This window comes from Toxotes jaculatrix, chromosome 6 (genome assembly GCF_017976425.1).
Source record: "Toxotes jaculatrix isolate fToxJac2 chromosome 6, fToxJac2.pri, whole genome shotgun sequence".
NCBI lineage: Eukaryota > Metazoa > Chordata > Actinopteri > Toxotidae > Toxotes > Toxotes jaculatrix.
In genome coordinates this window covers 7,824,270-7,841,805 of record NC_054399.1, presented here as the reverse complement: position 1 = coordinate 7,841,805, position 17,536 = coordinate 7,824,270, and the positions used below count along the sequence as shown (strand labels likewise).

The 17,536-nt window shown below is 39.7% G+C and overlaps 3 protein-coding genes across 3 annotated transcripts; 1 reads left to right on the top strand and 2 right to left on the bottom strand.

The window, feature by feature from the left end:
- Nucleotides 1–593: 593 nt before the first annotated feature.
- mutyh (mutY DNA glycosylase) lies at nucleotides 594–5,795 on the bottom strand. The gene is made up of 15 exons (XM_041040389.1): nucleotides 5,613–5,795; nucleotides 4,675–4,805; nucleotides 4,366–4,405; nucleotides 4,205–4,278; nucleotides 4,058–4,099; nucleotides 3,902–3,973; nucleotides 3,566–3,679; nucleotides 3,350–3,447; nucleotides 2,565–2,709; nucleotides 2,349–2,436; nucleotides 2,071–2,253; nucleotides 1,739–1,884; nucleotides 1,493–1,639; nucleotides 942–992; nucleotides 594–851 (listed from the first exon to the last, which is right to left on the bottom strand). The coding sequence occupies exons 1-15, from the start codon at nucleotides 5,716–5,718 to the stop codon at nucleotides 708–710; spliced, it is 1,581 nt and encodes a 526-aa protein (XP_040896323.1). The 5' UTR covers nucleotides 5,719–5,795; the 3' UTR covers nucleotides 594–707.
- Nucleotides 5,796–6,228: 433 nt separating this feature from the next.
- On the bottom strand, nucleotides 6,229–10,292 carry armh1 (armadillo like helical domain containing 1). The gene is made up of 11 exons (XM_041040779.1): nucleotides 10,087–10,292; nucleotides 9,528–9,596; nucleotides 9,252–9,418; nucleotides 8,876–9,072; nucleotides 8,661–8,745; nucleotides 8,436–8,552; nucleotides 8,114–8,186; nucleotides 7,802–7,931; nucleotides 6,589–6,666; nucleotides 6,401–6,482; nucleotides 6,229–6,302 (listed from the first exon to the last, which is right to left on the bottom strand). The coding sequence occupies exons 1-11, from the start codon at nucleotides 10,290–10,292 to the stop codon at nucleotides 6,274–6,276; spliced, it is 1,233 nt and encodes a 410-aa protein (XP_040896713.1). The 3' UTR covers nucleotides 6,229–6,273.
- A 1,129-nt stretch (nucleotides 10,293–11,421) lies between these two features.
- On the top strand, nucleotides 11,422–16,004 carry LOC121182872 (galectin-3-binding protein B-like). Its single transcript, XM_041039494.1, has 6 exons — nucleotides 11,422–11,500; nucleotides 11,864–11,939; nucleotides 12,390–12,581; nucleotides 12,778–12,909; nucleotides 13,014–13,281; nucleotides 14,285–16,004. Exons 2-6 carry the CDS (start codon nucleotides 11,879–11,881, stop codon nucleotides 15,318–15,320), a joined length of 1,689 nt encoding a protein of 562 aa, XP_040895428.1. The 5' UTR covers nucleotides 11,422–11,500; nucleotides 11,864–11,878; the 3' UTR covers nucleotides 15,321–16,004.
- Nucleotides 16,005–17,536: the final 1,532 nt, after the last annotated feature.

The window sequence follows — 17,536 nt, the reverse complement described above, 5'->3', positions numbered from 1 at the left end:
TTTGAATGATACAAACTCAAACACTTAACTTCGTTTAAATGGCTTTACGCATATGTTTATTAAACAGCTTTTCAGCTTTGCAACACGTTAAAGTTTTTTTTTTTTTTTTTAATCTTAGACAATAGACATCTTTGTTTTAAAATTCTAACAAAAAGTTCAAGGGGTTCCCAGGGTCAGCAACATATATATATATATATATATATATATATATATATATATATATATATATATATAGCTCCAAGTTTCTAAATTCCTTTCAGTGTACACATAAACCCAATACAATACCATTTTATGAGATCAGCAACAGTAGAATATCATGTCATCCCCTGCATTTAATGAAGACTAAACATGTAAAAAGGAGTCACTGTCAAGTTCTCTGGTTTATGCTAAAAATATTCTCTTGAGGTTTTAACTGGATCTTTTTTCTGTTATAATAACCTCTGAGAGCTAGTGACATACTAACTTATAACAAAAACTTGTAGAAAGCAAAATACAACCCTGCAGTAAATTTCAGGTAGAGAAACTGAGAGAATATCAAATGAGTAAAAAAAAAAAATATATATATATATATATATATATATATATAAAAATATAAAAAAAAATATATATATATTGTTGTTTTTGTTTCATCTAATATAATAAAAACTGATGGGAACCATGGCACCAAAAAAACACCTTAATGTGGAAACAACTGTGCTCATATTCCATCAAGACTCCTCTTTCACTGTCCTGAAGAAGGAGCTGAGGGAGAGCTGTCTACCTCTGCTGTTGGCTGCACTCAGTTTGGGTTTTTTTGAGGTCGGTGGTTTCTTGTCATTTTTTGTACCAGTGGCATTTTGCTTCTTTCCATCCTAAAAACGAGCAAAAACCAGTGACATCTGTTATTATCATAGTATGATTCAATAAAGTTATAAAATGCGTAAATATATAGAGGTAATTACCTTAGAGGGTTTTTCTTTTTGACTGTCCAAAGTATCATAAAGCTTCACAATCTGCAGGAGAGTTGACATGATCCCATGAACATACTGTGTGTGGACACTCACTCACTCCTGCCTTTCCTTCACATCAGCTTCAAGCAAACTCAACAACTACCTGCAACTCTCTTTGAAAATTGAATCGAAGGCAACTGGACATATGTTTGTCTGGGAAGACGTTTCGCCTCTTATCCAAGGGGCTTCATCAGTTCATACGCATCGGTCTATCTAGTCCGCACTAGTCTGACTAGTGCGGACTAGATAGACCGATGCGACCGATGCTAGATAGACCGATGCGTATGAACTGATGAAGCCCCTTGGATAAGAGGCGAAACGTCTTCCCAGACAAACATATGTCCAGTTGCCTTCGATTCAATTTTCAAAGAGAGAACTATGACCTGGATGAATGAGAACATTCACAGACATACCTGCAACTGTGCTTCACATTGTCTGATGCTTAATTTAATAATTTAATAACACACACATGCACACATACAAGCTGTGTAAACAACACAAACCTTTTTCATTCCTGTGGACACAGCAGCTTCCTGCAGAGAAGCTCTCGTGAGCCACTGCACATTTTCGGTCTTCGTTTGTGCATCATCCCTCAGACGCATGCTGTGAACCACATAAGTCTGGTGGATGTGGGAGAAGATGTGAACCACCTGCAAACAGCGATCAATAAGTGATCCATCAGAGGGCTGTCACAAGGCTACAGAAAGAGTTTCTTCATGTGTAAAAGCGTGCATGGTACCGTGGCTTACCTCTCCAATGTACTGAAAGAGACTCTCAGTCAAATGAGTTCCCAGTATCCTGCTGATCTCAGCAGACAGCTCCCTCTTCTGTTTCATCTCAGAGTTCTCCTCCTCCAGCAGAAGACTGGGAAACTCCCACAAGCCTGCCAACAAACCTGACAATACACACACACACACACAGGGTCAAAGCTGCACAATGACTGAAAAGTCAACCTAGAAATAGGTACGTGAAAACAAAACACCATTCAGTCTCATTATCAGGCCGTGGACTGATTAATTTTGCAGAAAACTGACTGCTGCAAACAGATCCTCCGTCAGTGGGAAACTCTGTAGGCACTGACCTTTGTCTGGTCTCTGTGTGAGCAGGTACTCGTCCTCTCCGTCCTCTCCAGGTCTGACGACCACACAGGTCAGAGTTCGCTCCACTCGGGGTGGTTTCTTTGCCGGCTTTCTGGGGAAGTTCTGAACGCCCAGCTCATCGTCCCAGGGTTCCGAGGGACACAGCAGACACGTCCCACTGGTCACTGAGAGAGAGGAGAAAAGTCAAAAGTAGTTTAATGTCTCGACTATATGAGCGTCTGAAAGGTCTGAATGAGGCAAGAGGAGGGAGAACACTTACTACAGTCCTCTATATCAGGCAGGGTGGAAGTCTTCTTCTCCAGCTTCAACAAAAGCTTCTTGGAGTTTTGCTCTTGTTTGACATGAACCTGAACATTCAGACACTGTATAAGTGCAAAGTAGCAGCCTGACCTTACTATGATCCAGCACATTAATCGCTGAACTATCGTCTTCTGTGTTTTTATTAGCAGTAGCTAACACATTTGATAGTCTTTACCTTGCGATAAGAGTGGCAATGAGACTGTACAGGACACTGGCTGCACACTGGTCCTTTAGGGGTGCAGACACGTGCTCCCAGCTCCATCATGGCCTGGTTAAAGTCTCCAGGTCTCTCTGGGTCCACCAGTGTGTTGGCAAGACCCCTGAAATACAACAGGAAGAAGCAACATTCAAAACTAAAATCACAACATATTTAGCAATTAAGAGTTTAAAAATGAATGTATTTCAAGATATTATCTTTATTAGGAGTAATGTTAATTAAAAATTCAAAACTACTTTAACACCATTTAAAAATACTGAATTCAGAACAGAATATTTCTTTTTCAAAAGCTATAATCATATAAAAAGCTGTTTCATATTTTTTTTTTTAGGAATGTCCAGTAGTTTTTTAAAACAGTTTCTTTGACATCTCATCTTAACACCTTTGAGTAAATAAAATCTCAGCACAAAAAATATTAAACAGCTGTTGTCTGGACTCATTTGAGACTATTTTGACCATGCAGGAATCATTCTGTGTAGAGTAAAACAAAGTTGCCTTTGTAAAGCTGATTATGAACAGAGAATCAAAGGTAACAGTTTGTTTACAACAGCCAATGAAAACTGTATGCAGTCTGTAACTGATCAGTAGACAGAGTAGACAGAGTTTTGAGTTTATAGGCACCCAACTGACATATCAAATCCCTGAAGCCAAAAAGAAAAACATGCAAAGACCTCACAGTGAGAATTGGTATCAAAATCAAAATTCAGGTTCCTTGAGAATATTAGTTTGGAGTTTAAACTCACCAAAGCGCCTCTGTTACTGCAGGACTCGTGCTGTCAGCTCCGATGGCCCTCAGGCGACACAGCACCCGAATAACATTCCCATCCACGGCTCCGGTAACCTAGGCAACAGGCGTGATTTCAGTCTTCAGTGATAAAACAAGGCAGTGAAGTTTTCAAATGTGGTCTCCGAGTTTACTGTTAGAGTGTGAGTGTGTGTGTGTGTGTCTGATGACCAACCTGTCCCAGTGCAATGGAACCTATAGCAGCAGCAGTGTAGCGACCCACACCTGGTAACTGTTTCAGCAGGCTGTCTACTGTCCGGGGCATCTGTCCCTTCAGCTCTGTCACGACCTGAAAAGCAAAACAGCAATAAAATTTAACCCCTAATCCTTTCCTTTGCATTCCTCTTCTTATTATGAATCACTGTTGAAATATAACCATTTCAATTACTAAACACTTTAAGAAGGGAATCACTTTTTAAATCTTTGCTCTTTGCTATTTAGAAAAATCGAGGTCTCAGAGTGACACAAAGGCACATGGTACAAAACCAATGTTACAAAGTGCAACACAGACCTTCTGAGCTCCTTCGTGAAGTCTTTTTCCCCGGGAATAGTAGCCGAGACCTGCCCACATCTGGTTCACCTCCTACAAATGAATAGAATCAAATTAATTCAAATTGAAAACAATAACATTTTTTAAATCACTTCAGTACCTGCTTTTAGTAATCACCTCAAGTGTAGCAGTTGCAAGGTCTTGCACGGTGGGCCACCGCTGGAACATAATGAAGGAAGAGTCTAAATTACACATCCTGTTGTATATTCACTAGATTTAATAACACAAGGAATCCAAAGTACTTAATACCTCAGTGTTGCCTACCTTCATCCATTTGTTGTAGTAGTCTTTTACTGTGGCAACTTGAGTCTGTTGCAGCATGATCTCTGAAACCCACACTGAGGAAAAAAAAGAGGAAACTGTCATGTAAATAGCATCAGCAGCAATTAAACATATGTAAATTTGTCAAGAAAACATTTTCCTACCCGCATATGTCCTGATGTTGAGGTCTGGTTCTGTCACAGCCTGTCAGAGAAATACAGGAACCAGTGAGTTAAATTACTTCATGATATTTGTAAGCACTGGTTCTACATCAACTAATGAGTATGATCTGACAATGAAAAGCCACTGCATAACAAGAAAGACTTGTAAGACATCACATTACTGTTTTTTTTTTTTTTTTTGTATCAGTACAGTGACAAAATAAGAGAAGAAATTAGTTGTGACTTTAATCTCAGTGATAAAAGCATCATTGTTGAAATAAAAAAGTGTATAATCCAATGTTTCTTTTTTACCAGAGTCCTCCATGGCAGCTCTCTCTTCTCCTTGTTGTACCAGTTCAGGAGCTGAGAGCGCAGCAGCACAACATCAGCAGGAGCAGGGAAAGTGTGGTACGTGGACGGCGAGGCAGCTTGTGTGGTTTCCTCTGGAACACCAAAAATACTACTCTCAAACTTTTTACAAGGCAAATTCCCCTGACTTTCAAGTTGTAAAATATTTACCAAATACCACAGGATGGTTGTTCAAATGCTTTATGCTTACAGGGAGAAATGTATTAAAAGAATATGTGATGTTAGTGAGGGAACAGCCTTAAAAGACCCCAAAATTCAAACAAGCCAGGACCAAGACGCAGCACTTGCATTTCCATCCACCTCCTAAAAAATTGGAAAAACTCTTTTGCCCCATGGAGAACTGTGATTTACTGTGTGATTTACTCCACATGAACAACTTCTTATTTATTCTTATACCATTTGTGTACTTTGTGTACTTCTTACAAGAACTTTCTTTCTTAAATGCATCATTTATGCTTGATGTATTACTAATCACTTCATATTTACCATATTTAACATATTCTGTAAATTACACTCAGACAATAAAGCTATATCACCACTATAATATTAAAAAACGCCAACAATTTAATGTAGCACCTGTAGAGGTAAGTCATTCACAGACATTGCAGTGAGCTGGATAGAGAATATCCTAATTTATACCTGCTTTATGAGGTGAAACTTTATTTGAAATAAGTTTGCACAAACATTTACGGTTGACTCTTTGAAAAATCTGTGTGAAACTTAACATAATGCATGAGCCCACAGGATAAAAGTGTGGCCCTCTAGGATCTTTTCTACTTACACAAACACTGTGCTGGTTCACATTCATATGAACAAACCAAGAATCTTTAGTGTCTCTCCTTCCGCTAATACGTTGAGTAACATCAACACGGTAGCTGTACCTTCTTTCGATGTTGTCTTTGTCCTCTTGTGCTTTGGTTTTGCAGTTTCTATCACTTCCTGTCCGGCTCTTTTGCTTCTGTGCATCGCTGAACGTAACTTGCTCATGACCAGACACCGTATTTACAGACTTATTTCATTTGTTGTTTATCTCATGGACTCACTCTGACTCCCGCCACCTTCAGGACGGGGCTCGTCCAATCAGCTGCGAGGAGACAGGGTACGCAGGTATAACGTCACCTCCGGTAGGCGGGTCAGAGTGAAAGTTAAGTAATGTAAGGTCTTTATGGTTGCGCTATTATCTTTTCATATTGATTATTGACTATTACTATCATTACCCTGCATTAGAGGATGCATTTTTTCATTAGCGCGTTCTCAAAACCTAAATTCTAACGTCTCCATCTGATCAAAACCACATGGAGTTTTTAAGCAAATTAATAATTCCGTTTAAAACCTTATTAAAAACGGCATAGATAATAACAGATTTGTCCATGAAATCATATGTAAATATTCAAATTAGTAACTTTTGTCATGATTCCCCAAATAAAAAAGTCTCAGCAATAGTTATCATTTAAACTGTCTTTTATTAACATATAAACACGACATTTTGAAAAAGTCCTTTTTTTTATCTGCATCATTAAAATTCATCAAGTGTTCTTTTTGTCAGCCGTCACAGTTCTCACCATCCAAAACTGGAATGCAAAATTTGACAAGAAAATTACTCAGCAAACTGAGAGGGAAAAAAACAAACCTCTGACCAGTCTTGAGAAAAAGTTATTACAATCATTACCTCCAGTTATATTGACTTTGTTGTTTAGCAGGATTTCTGCTTGTGTTTCATCCAGATTCATGTACAAAGTCTCAGCTTTGTGCTGTAGAAACATGGTGATTGGATTTGTTAATACTGCCTTGTACCAGCTCTCACATTGGCCTTTAAACCAATGCTTTAATAGTATTTTACAGGTTATTAAAGCTTACCATGAAGGCTGCAAACAGTGCGCTGCCCATGACTCTCTGAACAGGTTCCTCTATAGCTGGGAATGAGCGGACAAAGTGCTAGGCAGAGACGACAGCAGACAGTCAGTGGTAGTATGCAAGTGTGTATGAATATATGTGCCTGCATTTGAGTGATAAAGCGCTATGTTAGAGAGGGGGCCTAGGGGTGTAGTGGTTAGGGGGATGGTGGAAACAGGAGCAAGCGGACCTGACATAGGAAGGGCCTGGGAATTTCCTTAAAATCTAATTTTTGTGTTTATTTGCAGTTAAAAAAAAAAACTGCAAATACAACACTGTTGTAAAAACACTGTTTCAGCACTGTTTTATCATAATCATCTGATGTTACTAATCATTTCAGATGAGCTGGGCTCATAAAGTTAAATTCAGTCAGTCAGTTTTAGAGCATGATATGTATTTGAAATGTACCTTTAAGTTTCTAAAGTTTTACAATGATACTGCTATGCTGCAACAGACTGGGCTGGCACTTGCTGAAAACAAATTAACCCTAATCCTGCAAAATGAAACATGACTTCAGTCAGATATTATTCTGTTGTCAGTAATACAGTAAGCCTTACTCAGTGTAAGAGACTGAACTGTGGTGTTCTATAATATATATATAATAATATAACACTTTGTCTCTGATTACCCCAATAATCATTATAACATAAGTATTTGCTAGTTGATTGTGATGGATAAATTACAAAGGAAAGTGGTCCCACTGACGTTGCTTACGTACGGCACTCAGATTTTTGTAATACACCACTGACAATGACAAAGCTAAAATGTGTTTACATGCAGAGATTCCAGCTTGAAGAGCTCTGACTGAGAGACTTGAGTTTTCTGACTGCTCTGCTCCAGCTTTTGTTTATGCCGTTTTGTGGTTTGTACATTCTGTGGAACATTTTGGTTTATTTTATGGAAGAAGAAAACAATGGGCTTTACAGGAACACAAACTGGTGGGCTGTATTTAAGTGTATAATAAATCTGAACTTTTGCTGACTTACAAACTTTCCAAAAATTTCACACTAACAGCTCCAGTGGCTTTTTAAGTGTAGCAAAAAATCACTACACTGGCTTTGTAGAAATCATCGATCATCAAATCATACTGCACAATAGACTGTCTTTGGAAAGCAAACGTGTATGCGTTCATCTGTGTGCGTTCACAAATTGCGTGTGTAAGAAAACACGTACATACTTCCAAGGCCAGGCTGGCTTGTATTTGGGCATCAGTGTGTTCTCTGTTGGCCACAGAATGCAGGAGACACTGAATCACTCCAAGAGAGAGAAGCTCATGAGAAAGCTGTTGATCTTTCTCACCCAGCAACCTGCAACACATTGAGCATCATAAAACAATAGTTACTGTGTGAAAATAACTTTACACTGAGACAATTAAAGTAATTCAATATATAATATACTGAAGTTTATTCCTACAAGATTTTTTTTACATTACAAAATGAACATCACCTTTTCTGACTATTTAAACATTATCTTCACTCAGTGCTCATACCGTATAGCTTTAGCTGCAGCAGCTTGTTGCACGAATACAGCCAGAGATCCAGTCACCTTGATCATCTCAGCCTCTGATGGGATTGTATGTGTCAACAAAACATGCGAGAATATGTCACAAATTAGGTCTCTGACAAAATCCCGGGACATTAATCGATGAGTTTGTTGGTGTTTAGCTTATGCAAGACAGCATTAACATAACCTGAGTGGTCTCAGTTTCCGAATAGAAATTCACTTTCTGTCACTGATCAGAATAAAGGAGATGCTGTATCGGTCTTTGAAAAGACAGTTCATTTTAACAGACATCCAGACCAAAGTGTCACCTTCTGTGAACTGGTGTGAGTTTGTTTCTTCTTTAGTAGGTCTCAGCAGAGCCACCAGGCCACTGAGCAGCACCGGCCTCACATCATAACACTTCAGGTCTAAGATAAGATTAATAGCTGCCAGAAAGACACATAGTGAAAGAAGAGTGTCAGACAAGTTTAAAAGGTGAAGCCACTGCAAAAAAGTGTTACCACCATGCAATTCTGAATATCTTCTCTGCTTACCTGCATCCTGGACCTCCAGGTGCAGGGACCTGAGCATATTCAGCAGAGGCTCTACAATGCTGTGATGGGCCGTCTTTGTTTTGGACTGTGAGAGAGAATAACTTATTGAATTTACTTCTTAAATTGTAAAGATATATTTTGCGAGGTTATCATTACAAAAAAAATCGTCACTTCTTGATTAAATAAAGATATACACTCCTCATCCCTAGCTTTACCTGCACAGTGCGTAAGGTGTGCAGGACCAGCTGCTGGGCTTTAGGAGAGCTACATGTCATGAGGGCAATGAGGCTTTTGTAGATTTGAGTTTGGTATTTAGGATTCCCATGGGACAGGGACTCCAGCAGGGCCCAAGCTGTCTCTTGGGTTTCCTCAGTGTTTGAGTCGGCCAGGCACTCTGCTATGACTTTGACACCTGCAAAATATAGAGAGGGCAAAGCTGATATGATGGCTCCTACACAGATTAAATTGATAATTTATATATAAGACAGTGCTATAAATTGCATTGACCAATTGACCATAAGTACAAAGTATACTGATAAGGCCTACATGTATTCCACAAATTTGAATGAAGGAACGAATGATGAAATTTACCGTGGCTTTCACAGATAATCTCTTTGTACTTGCGACCAGCATTTGAGACAGTGAGCAGTAGATGGAGGGCTTCTGCCTTGTCCTCCTCTTTGCTCTGAGTGTGGCTCAAGATGTCCAAGAGAGTGAGAACACCTCCATCCTCCAGGAACTCCATCAGGTATTGATCGCTAGCAAAAAAAAAAAAAACAAACCAGAGCAAACAAAGGTACTGATCAGTGAGGAAATGTTAGAAAGGTGGCCCAGTGGCTCACAGATGCAGTATTTTATCTCACTCACTGGCTTGATGCAGACAGGAAGATCCTGACTGCTCTCAACTGGAGTCCCAAGAATGTCCCAAACATGTATCTGTACATTCAATGAAGGACCGAGTCTCAGCTGAATACATAGTAAATCCAGAGCAGGAAAGAAGAGTAGACCGACCTAGACAACGTTTTTTTTTTTTTTTTTTTTTTTTTTTTTTGACCAATTTAAAACATTTTACTTGGCTTTACATGCATATAGCTCCCCATCCTCACAAGTCCTTGACCCCTATGGATCATTTTCCTCATTCCCCTCGTCATTTTGTCAAAAGTTCATCTGTATAGGCTTAATTGCATACAAAACTAATTGTATATAATTTGGACATAAAAAATGTGCAGTTAATAAGAACTGAAAATATTACAAATTAAGAAGTCATTATATGGAATACCACATTCAAATGCTTGTATTAACCAAATATTTCGCTTGCCTACTGTTATGAAGTTCAGCAGGGTCCAAAAACTCTGTGGACTGAACATTTATTGCCACCGTTGATCTGTTAACAGCGGAATCCACGCCGTACATAAAGAAAGGATACGTGAGTCTCATCCACGTGGTGAGTCGAGCCAGAAAGAGACTGGACACCTGTGCAAACTCACACTCCAGCTCATAAAACGTCTTCCCTGTGTTTTGAGTCACAAAGGTGTTCAACATGCGGCTGCGGACCGTCCTGTCACCACGGTCCCATTCTCGAAGAAAGTTGAGCACTTTGCCGATGTTCGCTGCTTCTTGCTGTGTTGACATTCTTGTTGTGCGGCGACTGAAGTTAAGGTTATAAAGTGTTTTTTTTTTTCGCTCCAAAAACCAGAGTCAGACAGAGCCCTAGCTATAGGCTACCTACTCTATGAATTATTTATTTAAAAAGCTTTAATTTCTTGAATTACCTTGTCAGATTTTGACATTCACTTTTCCCTGGCCTCACCTTCCTCCCTCAGTTTACAGGAAGCTGAGTGTTGCTTAGCAACGCTCCATAACCCCCCTACCCCCGTGTGGGAGCCAGAGTGTGAGATCTGCCGCCTTGATCATAGTTATTAATATAATTATGAGTATAAAGTCACCCTAAAGTAACCTTCTGGTATAAAAGAAGCTATAAATAATACAAATCCAAATTTTTTTAGTTCATTCTGACGTTAATCCAACCTAGTTCTGGTTGATAATTTACAGAGTATATAAGATTACAGATGGCAAAATCTGCCTTGGTAAGATGCCCCCAACTCCCCCAGACAGACACACAGACAGATAGACAGATGCTTTCTTTGTTCGTGAGACACTTGTGTTTTGAAAATATTTTCTCTTTACAGCTAAACACAGTATAAAATATAACCAAATTCTTCACTGACTGCTAACAACCCAGTGACACACCCAGTGTCTGTGTATGATGTCTGTTTGTGTAATATCTCCTATATGTTAGAAACGTGACCAGCATTGTGGAGGCAGCACTGTACCTTGAAGTCCTCAAGGTGTCACTGCAGTTATTTGTTCTCAAAGAGATGGATAAAGGTGACAGAGAAACGGGCTGTCGTATATATGGGAAAAATCATAAGCATAAATCAATAATTTAATATCTGGAAATATGATTTTTAAAATTCAGATCAGAAAGTAATTTGAGATTGATTGATTATTACACAGAGCAGCGATGCAACAGCAGAAGGCCCTGCAGCCTCCTGACTTGTTTTTAACATTTGTACCATTTAACACTGGCTCATTAATTAACTGATCCTAAGTAAATTTATAGCCATATAGTCCCCCTTTTCTGTTGAAAGAACATTATGTTCTTTGTGCTAGCATTTGGGTCTAATCCCTGGTGTTTCTGGTTGATTTTATATTATTTTTCTTGGACACACCCCTTTATTGGGTGTGTCCATTCCTGGAAGACTACGTACAGTAAAAGATTTTGCACAGATTTGTTTTCACTGAGATGCCTCTCTTATTTCACTTGACCTTCAGTTTTGGTAAGTTCATTTAGCTATTTAACAAGAAAAATGGTATGATTTGGTTAGAGAAACATCATTTTAGTCACATCATACTGCAGATGTTCTTTGAAACTGTGTTTGCATGTGTTTATACACATTGGGATCTATGTTAGAAGACCCACGCATTAGATCACTATGTCCCATGTCCACAGTAGCTTATGTCTGGTTTCCTGAAATGTATTTGATCCTAAAATTAGCTATAGAATAAAAGTGACAGGAAACCAACAGGCTGTAAACTGTAAACTTATCTCTGTTTTGTTTTGGTGTAAAGAAACAGCAGTGGCTGGTCACCATTTTCCAAATGTCCTGGACATTTTTAAAGCTGTTCTTTGTTTTCCCCAGTCCACTACAATCAAAATGAAAGAAAAGACTTTATTATTGTGCATCCTCCTTTTTCTGAGTGTCAGCTTGTCTGCTGGTGAGTAAACTCTTTTCCTCTGAGCCTACAAAATAATTATACTTGTTTTACTCACGGTGATTACATGTTGGAAATGTTACTGTCTTAAAGGGCAAAATTTGGATGTATTCACTATAAGCTGGTGTGAATTAATCCAGCCTTATTCTGTAAATGAAAGTGAAGGCAATACACTGTTCAAGAAGACAGAAAAGATTGATAATTTGTAAGTCACGTAATGTCTGTAATGTTTAAAATGCAAACATTAATAAGGTAAACCACGTTTTGTTTATCCTAAAGACAATTAACATTTTTTTACAATGATAATTAGAACTGCCATGTAGATATAAGGGAAAGCATAACAACAGACATGATTTACTTCTTTTTTGTCTTTGTCTATTTGAGTAGCAATCACTGAGGACTGGCTGGTTATCACATTACTTTTGTCTGATTGCTTTTGTTGCACCAATTAAGGTCAAGAGGAGGGTTATATTAGGCTGAAGGATGGTCAAGATTCCTCAGAGGGCCGTGTGGAGATCTTTCATAATGGTGCTTGGGGAACTGTGTGTGATGACGACTGGGACATGAATGATGCCCAAGTAGTGTGTCGGCAGCTCAGTTTCCCAGGAGCAAGAGAAGCTCTGCAATCAGCCACATTTGGCCAAGGTAAGGAAGCACCGCTTGACACAACAGTATATGTAGAAAACCTCAGCCATGTCTGACGCTGCTCTTTAGAAGCAGTTCAGTTAGATTTGTACACACAAAACAAGCGTGATTACATTACAAATAACATTTACTACAGGTGCCTATCCTGTCAAAATAAAACTGACTGTTCTTTATTGTGTGATTTCTGTTGTGTTAGGGGGTGGCAACATCTGGATGGATAATTTAGGCTGTGGTGGGACAGAGACAACTCTTCTCCAGTGTCAGTTTGCTGGGTGGGGGGTTCACAACTGTGGTCATGGTGAGGATGCTGGTGTCCGATGTGAAAATGGTAAGGCAACCAAAGCCGAACTCTGATGAATAAGATATTTCAGTTTCTCTTCCCTAAACATTGAACCCACATTCCTTTACTGTACTCATATTCGTCTCTACCAGGTCCTGACATAAACGTATCACCCAGCCATGAGTATGACTTGGACCACAACACCAGCCTCTCTCATCAGTTAGGAGAGCTGTTTGAAAGTGGACATGACTGTGATTTAAACATCGCAGTGGTGGTGGACAGCAGCACCACTGAGACCATCTGTGCTCACAGTGTCATCCTTTCTCTGAACTCAAACCTCAAAACGTCACAGCCAGACTTCAACAGCCTCAGCATTAATGTCACCTCTGCCTGCAGTCAGCATGCCAACACCTTTGTCAGGTAAAAGCAACCCAAAAATAGAAGTTACCTGGATGCTCTATGAGTAAGTTTTTAGCCCTCTTTGGGCTAACAAGCTTCACCATTGATTTACCCCACTGAGGCAGATTGTTGCACTCACCATCCAATCAGGAGGTAGTGTCTATGCACTGTAAAATGCAGGTGTTCCTGCTAATATGCTCCTTTTTAAGCTTAGCAGCTAAAGACAGGGACCAGCTGACCATATTGTTAAAGTGCTTTGCATGTACTCTTAGAACTAAAGTCACATCCAGGTGATTTCCATTTCTATTTTAAAGAAGTGTCATCAGGGCTTCACTGTTGCTTAGCAGGGGGAAGAAGGCTGCTGATTACTGTTTTGGCAGCCAGACTCCCATGATCTTATGGGTCAAAAGGTGGGCCTGAGAGACTACAAAACGCTGTCTGAAGTGCAATTCATGACAAAAGTGTGCCCGTCATGGTCAGCACACTGCAAGAGCCGAGATGGGGAAACAAAGCTTCCTCTAATGTGTTGTAAAAAGTTGGTTTGCTAAGGGGCGTGAGGTAGAAGAAGAAGTTTGACAGCACTGAGGCAGAGGAAGTGCAGGCATCATGTGCCACTTCCTTCTTATTTACCTCATCTGGAGAGGAGAGAAAGAGAATTGCTCCCGCCTGGTTGGAATCCGACACCTTTCTAGCCAGTCAGTCGATCATCAGCTGGATATATGTGGAGGGCATGTGGAGGAAAACAGTATTGTCATTTGCACCTCCACAATTTCCTTTGCAGCTTGGTTTGCTTGTGCGTCAGATGATCCAGGGAGCCTATGAGGAAAGCCTTATTTCTAGCCAGTGCCGTCCCTCTCAAGGGGGAGTGACAGCCGGCGACCTGGCCACAGGAAGGAGGAGGGAAGAAGACAACAATATTATTTACAGATTTATTTGATGGCTACTTCTAGAAACTCTTGTAAAAATTGTTGTATGTTTTATGTCAATAATCTGAGCCTTACCTATTAAACTGCTTGAATTTCAGGTATTTCTACACAAGAAAGATTAAAATCACACAGTCCTCTGTCCTCTGCATTCTCAATATGGCATTTGAATGGGGCCTGGAAGAACTTCAGAATGAAGCGGAAAATCTTTTCAAATTGTTTCTCACAGAAGATATTTTTTTCCACCATCAATACTCTTTCTATCAGTACACAGTTCGTGCAGGTGATGAGGCACTGCAGGAACTCTATTTTCGCTACTTGGCGTGGAACTGTGAGGCTCTGATCCGTTCCCCAGCCTGGACTGATCTTCCATTTGCCCTGGTCAGCTCTCTTCTGTCTCGCTCAGACATTGTGGTACGCAATGAAACCGTCCTCCTGAGTGCACTGGAGAGATGGGCAGCAGCTCAAGGAAACACAACAATTCCTGAGATCCTTCTGAAGCTCATCCGTTTCCCAATGATACCAGCTGAGGACTTATACAAACTCGATGCCTCACAGTATTATGTCAGCAAGTTGCAAGGGTTTCAGTTTAATGCTCTGCCCTTAACAACATTGCTCAGTGACCTGACAGAAGAGCAAAATGCCTACACATCCAGGATTTACACTGGCCAGCCATGGGGCTTTACCATTAGCACTCACGATGTCATAAATTTCAAGAATTCAGGGATCTACACTGTTCATGGCCAGAGTGTCAATAGCCTGACATCTGAATTCCAAACTCCCGTTCACAACAGTGCTTATTTTGCTTTACACAACAAGCGTTGGAAAACAACTGTATATGTCAGAAATGAAGACTGCTCAAGTGAAGGTGTTTCCTGCCCTACTTTGCCAGCTGTCAGTTTTAAGATTCAAGAAAAGAACAGTGATTTGCCCAGTGAGATGGAGGGACGTATTCGCTACAGAAACAGGCTTGTTCTCATGTGTGAAGGGAGATATGTGTTCCACGTTACTGAGTTTAATTCTGTTGATGGTGATGATCTGGTGTTTGCTCCAAGCAGCCAAGAACAAGTCTATGCTTGCCACTCAAACCTGTTCTCCTTCCAAGTGGTGGTATGTCCTCAGTACTCAACAGATTAGACAATATTAAGGAGGATGAATATGAAACAACATAATATTCATGATACTCTCACCTGTGTAAGCAACATTTTATAAAACTGGATTAACTGCATTTATCGAGCTTAACAAAAGTCAGCACAAAGGAGGAAGGATTTCCAGATAACTCCCTACCAAGTTCCATGCTGATTGGAAGTGATGCGGTTATTGTAACTGGATTGTAGCGTGAAGGGGGGTGAATATTAGATTCAAAGTTTTTGATGGATAAAGTCTCAGGAGAGCTTTTGCTTAAACAAACAGCAGTATGGGGCGAGTCTTACAACAGTACGGGACAAGTATGGAACAAGTCTAGACGTTGGTAGAATTTGTTGTTCTGTTGGTAGAACCGTTGGCAGAACAAGTTCTGGTTAGACTAGGGACTGTTTGTGCAGCAGAAATACAGCTTACGTTTGCTCACATCAGTAATGAAGGGGTGGAAAAAGATACATACGTCACTGGATGCCTTATTAAACTTGGGAGTGCCTCTACATTCTATCTACTGTAAAAGAGATACACATTTATATGCATTGTACTGTAAAATTTAAAATCATTTAACAGTAATTACACATTTGAAAGTTCTCTAAATGTATGATAACGACTTTTTTGAAATTTTACAATTTAATATAATAAAGTTCTTATTTTATCAATATAATTCTGTAACATTTCTGTTTTTCTAAAAGGTTGTCAGAAAAATACATAATAATAATAACACTACAATGACGGTAACAATCTGTATTCAATTCTTGATTAAGTGATTGATTGATTGATTGTAAAATAACACACTGTTACAGTGTGTTATAGTATTTACACAAGGTTCTGTCAGTACAGACATGTATGTCTATGTATTCTGAATTACACAGATTTTTGTTAAAAATACACTTTCATTTGGCCTCACCTCAGCTCATGATACAAGGGGAAGCAACCACTAATTTTTATTAAATTTTTTGATTGGCTGGGAGGTTGTTGGTCTCACGAAAGACTGTGGGTGTAAATCTCACCAATTATTGAAGTAGCTTATAAAAACACACAGTTACCCCACTAAATTAAAATACCAGGAGCTGACGTGTATGATAATGGCACATATCTATATCTGAACAGGATGACAAATTTACTTGAACCCGATGAGGTGTGTCCACCATGAATGTCTGTTACTGCATCTGAAAAGGAAAGAGCAGAGGATAAGGTTGAGTCACACTGCACCGCAACTCAGGCTTTGCATACTGCCAAGTAAGTTCACTTGAGATTTGAACTGACAAGGAGAGCAAACCCAGGGCCGATCCTTGTATGTTTAGCTGGAACAAATGTGAAGCATTGAAAGTTGAAGTATTGGAAACAAAACATAGTCAAGTCAAGGTCAACTGGGCCCCAGCGGCAAATTTCTTTGCTCCAGGCCTAATAACAGATCATGTTCTTGGATAGTTTGAATATGCATTATTTTTAACAGGATTATTGTATGTACCATTACAATGTGAAAATTAACAAGTAGGCCAACTGTAGGCCTATGTAGTATATACAGCTACAATACAATTGTATACAACTGGAATACATACAGTTGTATAAAGTTGTTGCTTGAACATGGACCTGTGTTACCAGCAGGTGGGGGTAATAAGAGCTGGACCCAGTTCAGACAGACTGCTGGAGGTTTGCTGCCCTCCGCAGGCTGCTTCCCGGTAAATGTGCTTCTTGGTCGGAGATAAAGAAGGAACATCTCGGTGAAGTGAAGAAAACCACAGCGTAACACGGTCTAGTGTGAGGTCGTATGTTTTAACACCACACAAATCACCGACCTCTGCCACTTGGTAGTGTTTCTTACACACACAGACACACATACACACACACAGTGCCCATGATCTCCAGGATGTACTTTTTAATCTGCCTTAATGCCAAATAGCGTTTGGGTTTTTACGGGGGCGACACTTCATCTTTCCGGAGGAAACGCAGATTTATCGCCCCATTGTTTACATTTTTTGAAGACCAATGTAAAGACAAATTTCTACAACCCCACACGATTCGTTTTTTTAAATGTTAATAACGACTGTGTAGTATTTTAAGGCTTTGACGGGTGTGTGAATAGCGGCAGATGGACCGGCATGGCACGCCAGACAAAACCCGTTCATAAGAACACAGGGAGAGTGACAAGGACGGAGGGAGAGGGAGAAAGAAAGGGGAGGGGAACTGACATTAAAGCAACACAACAAGGA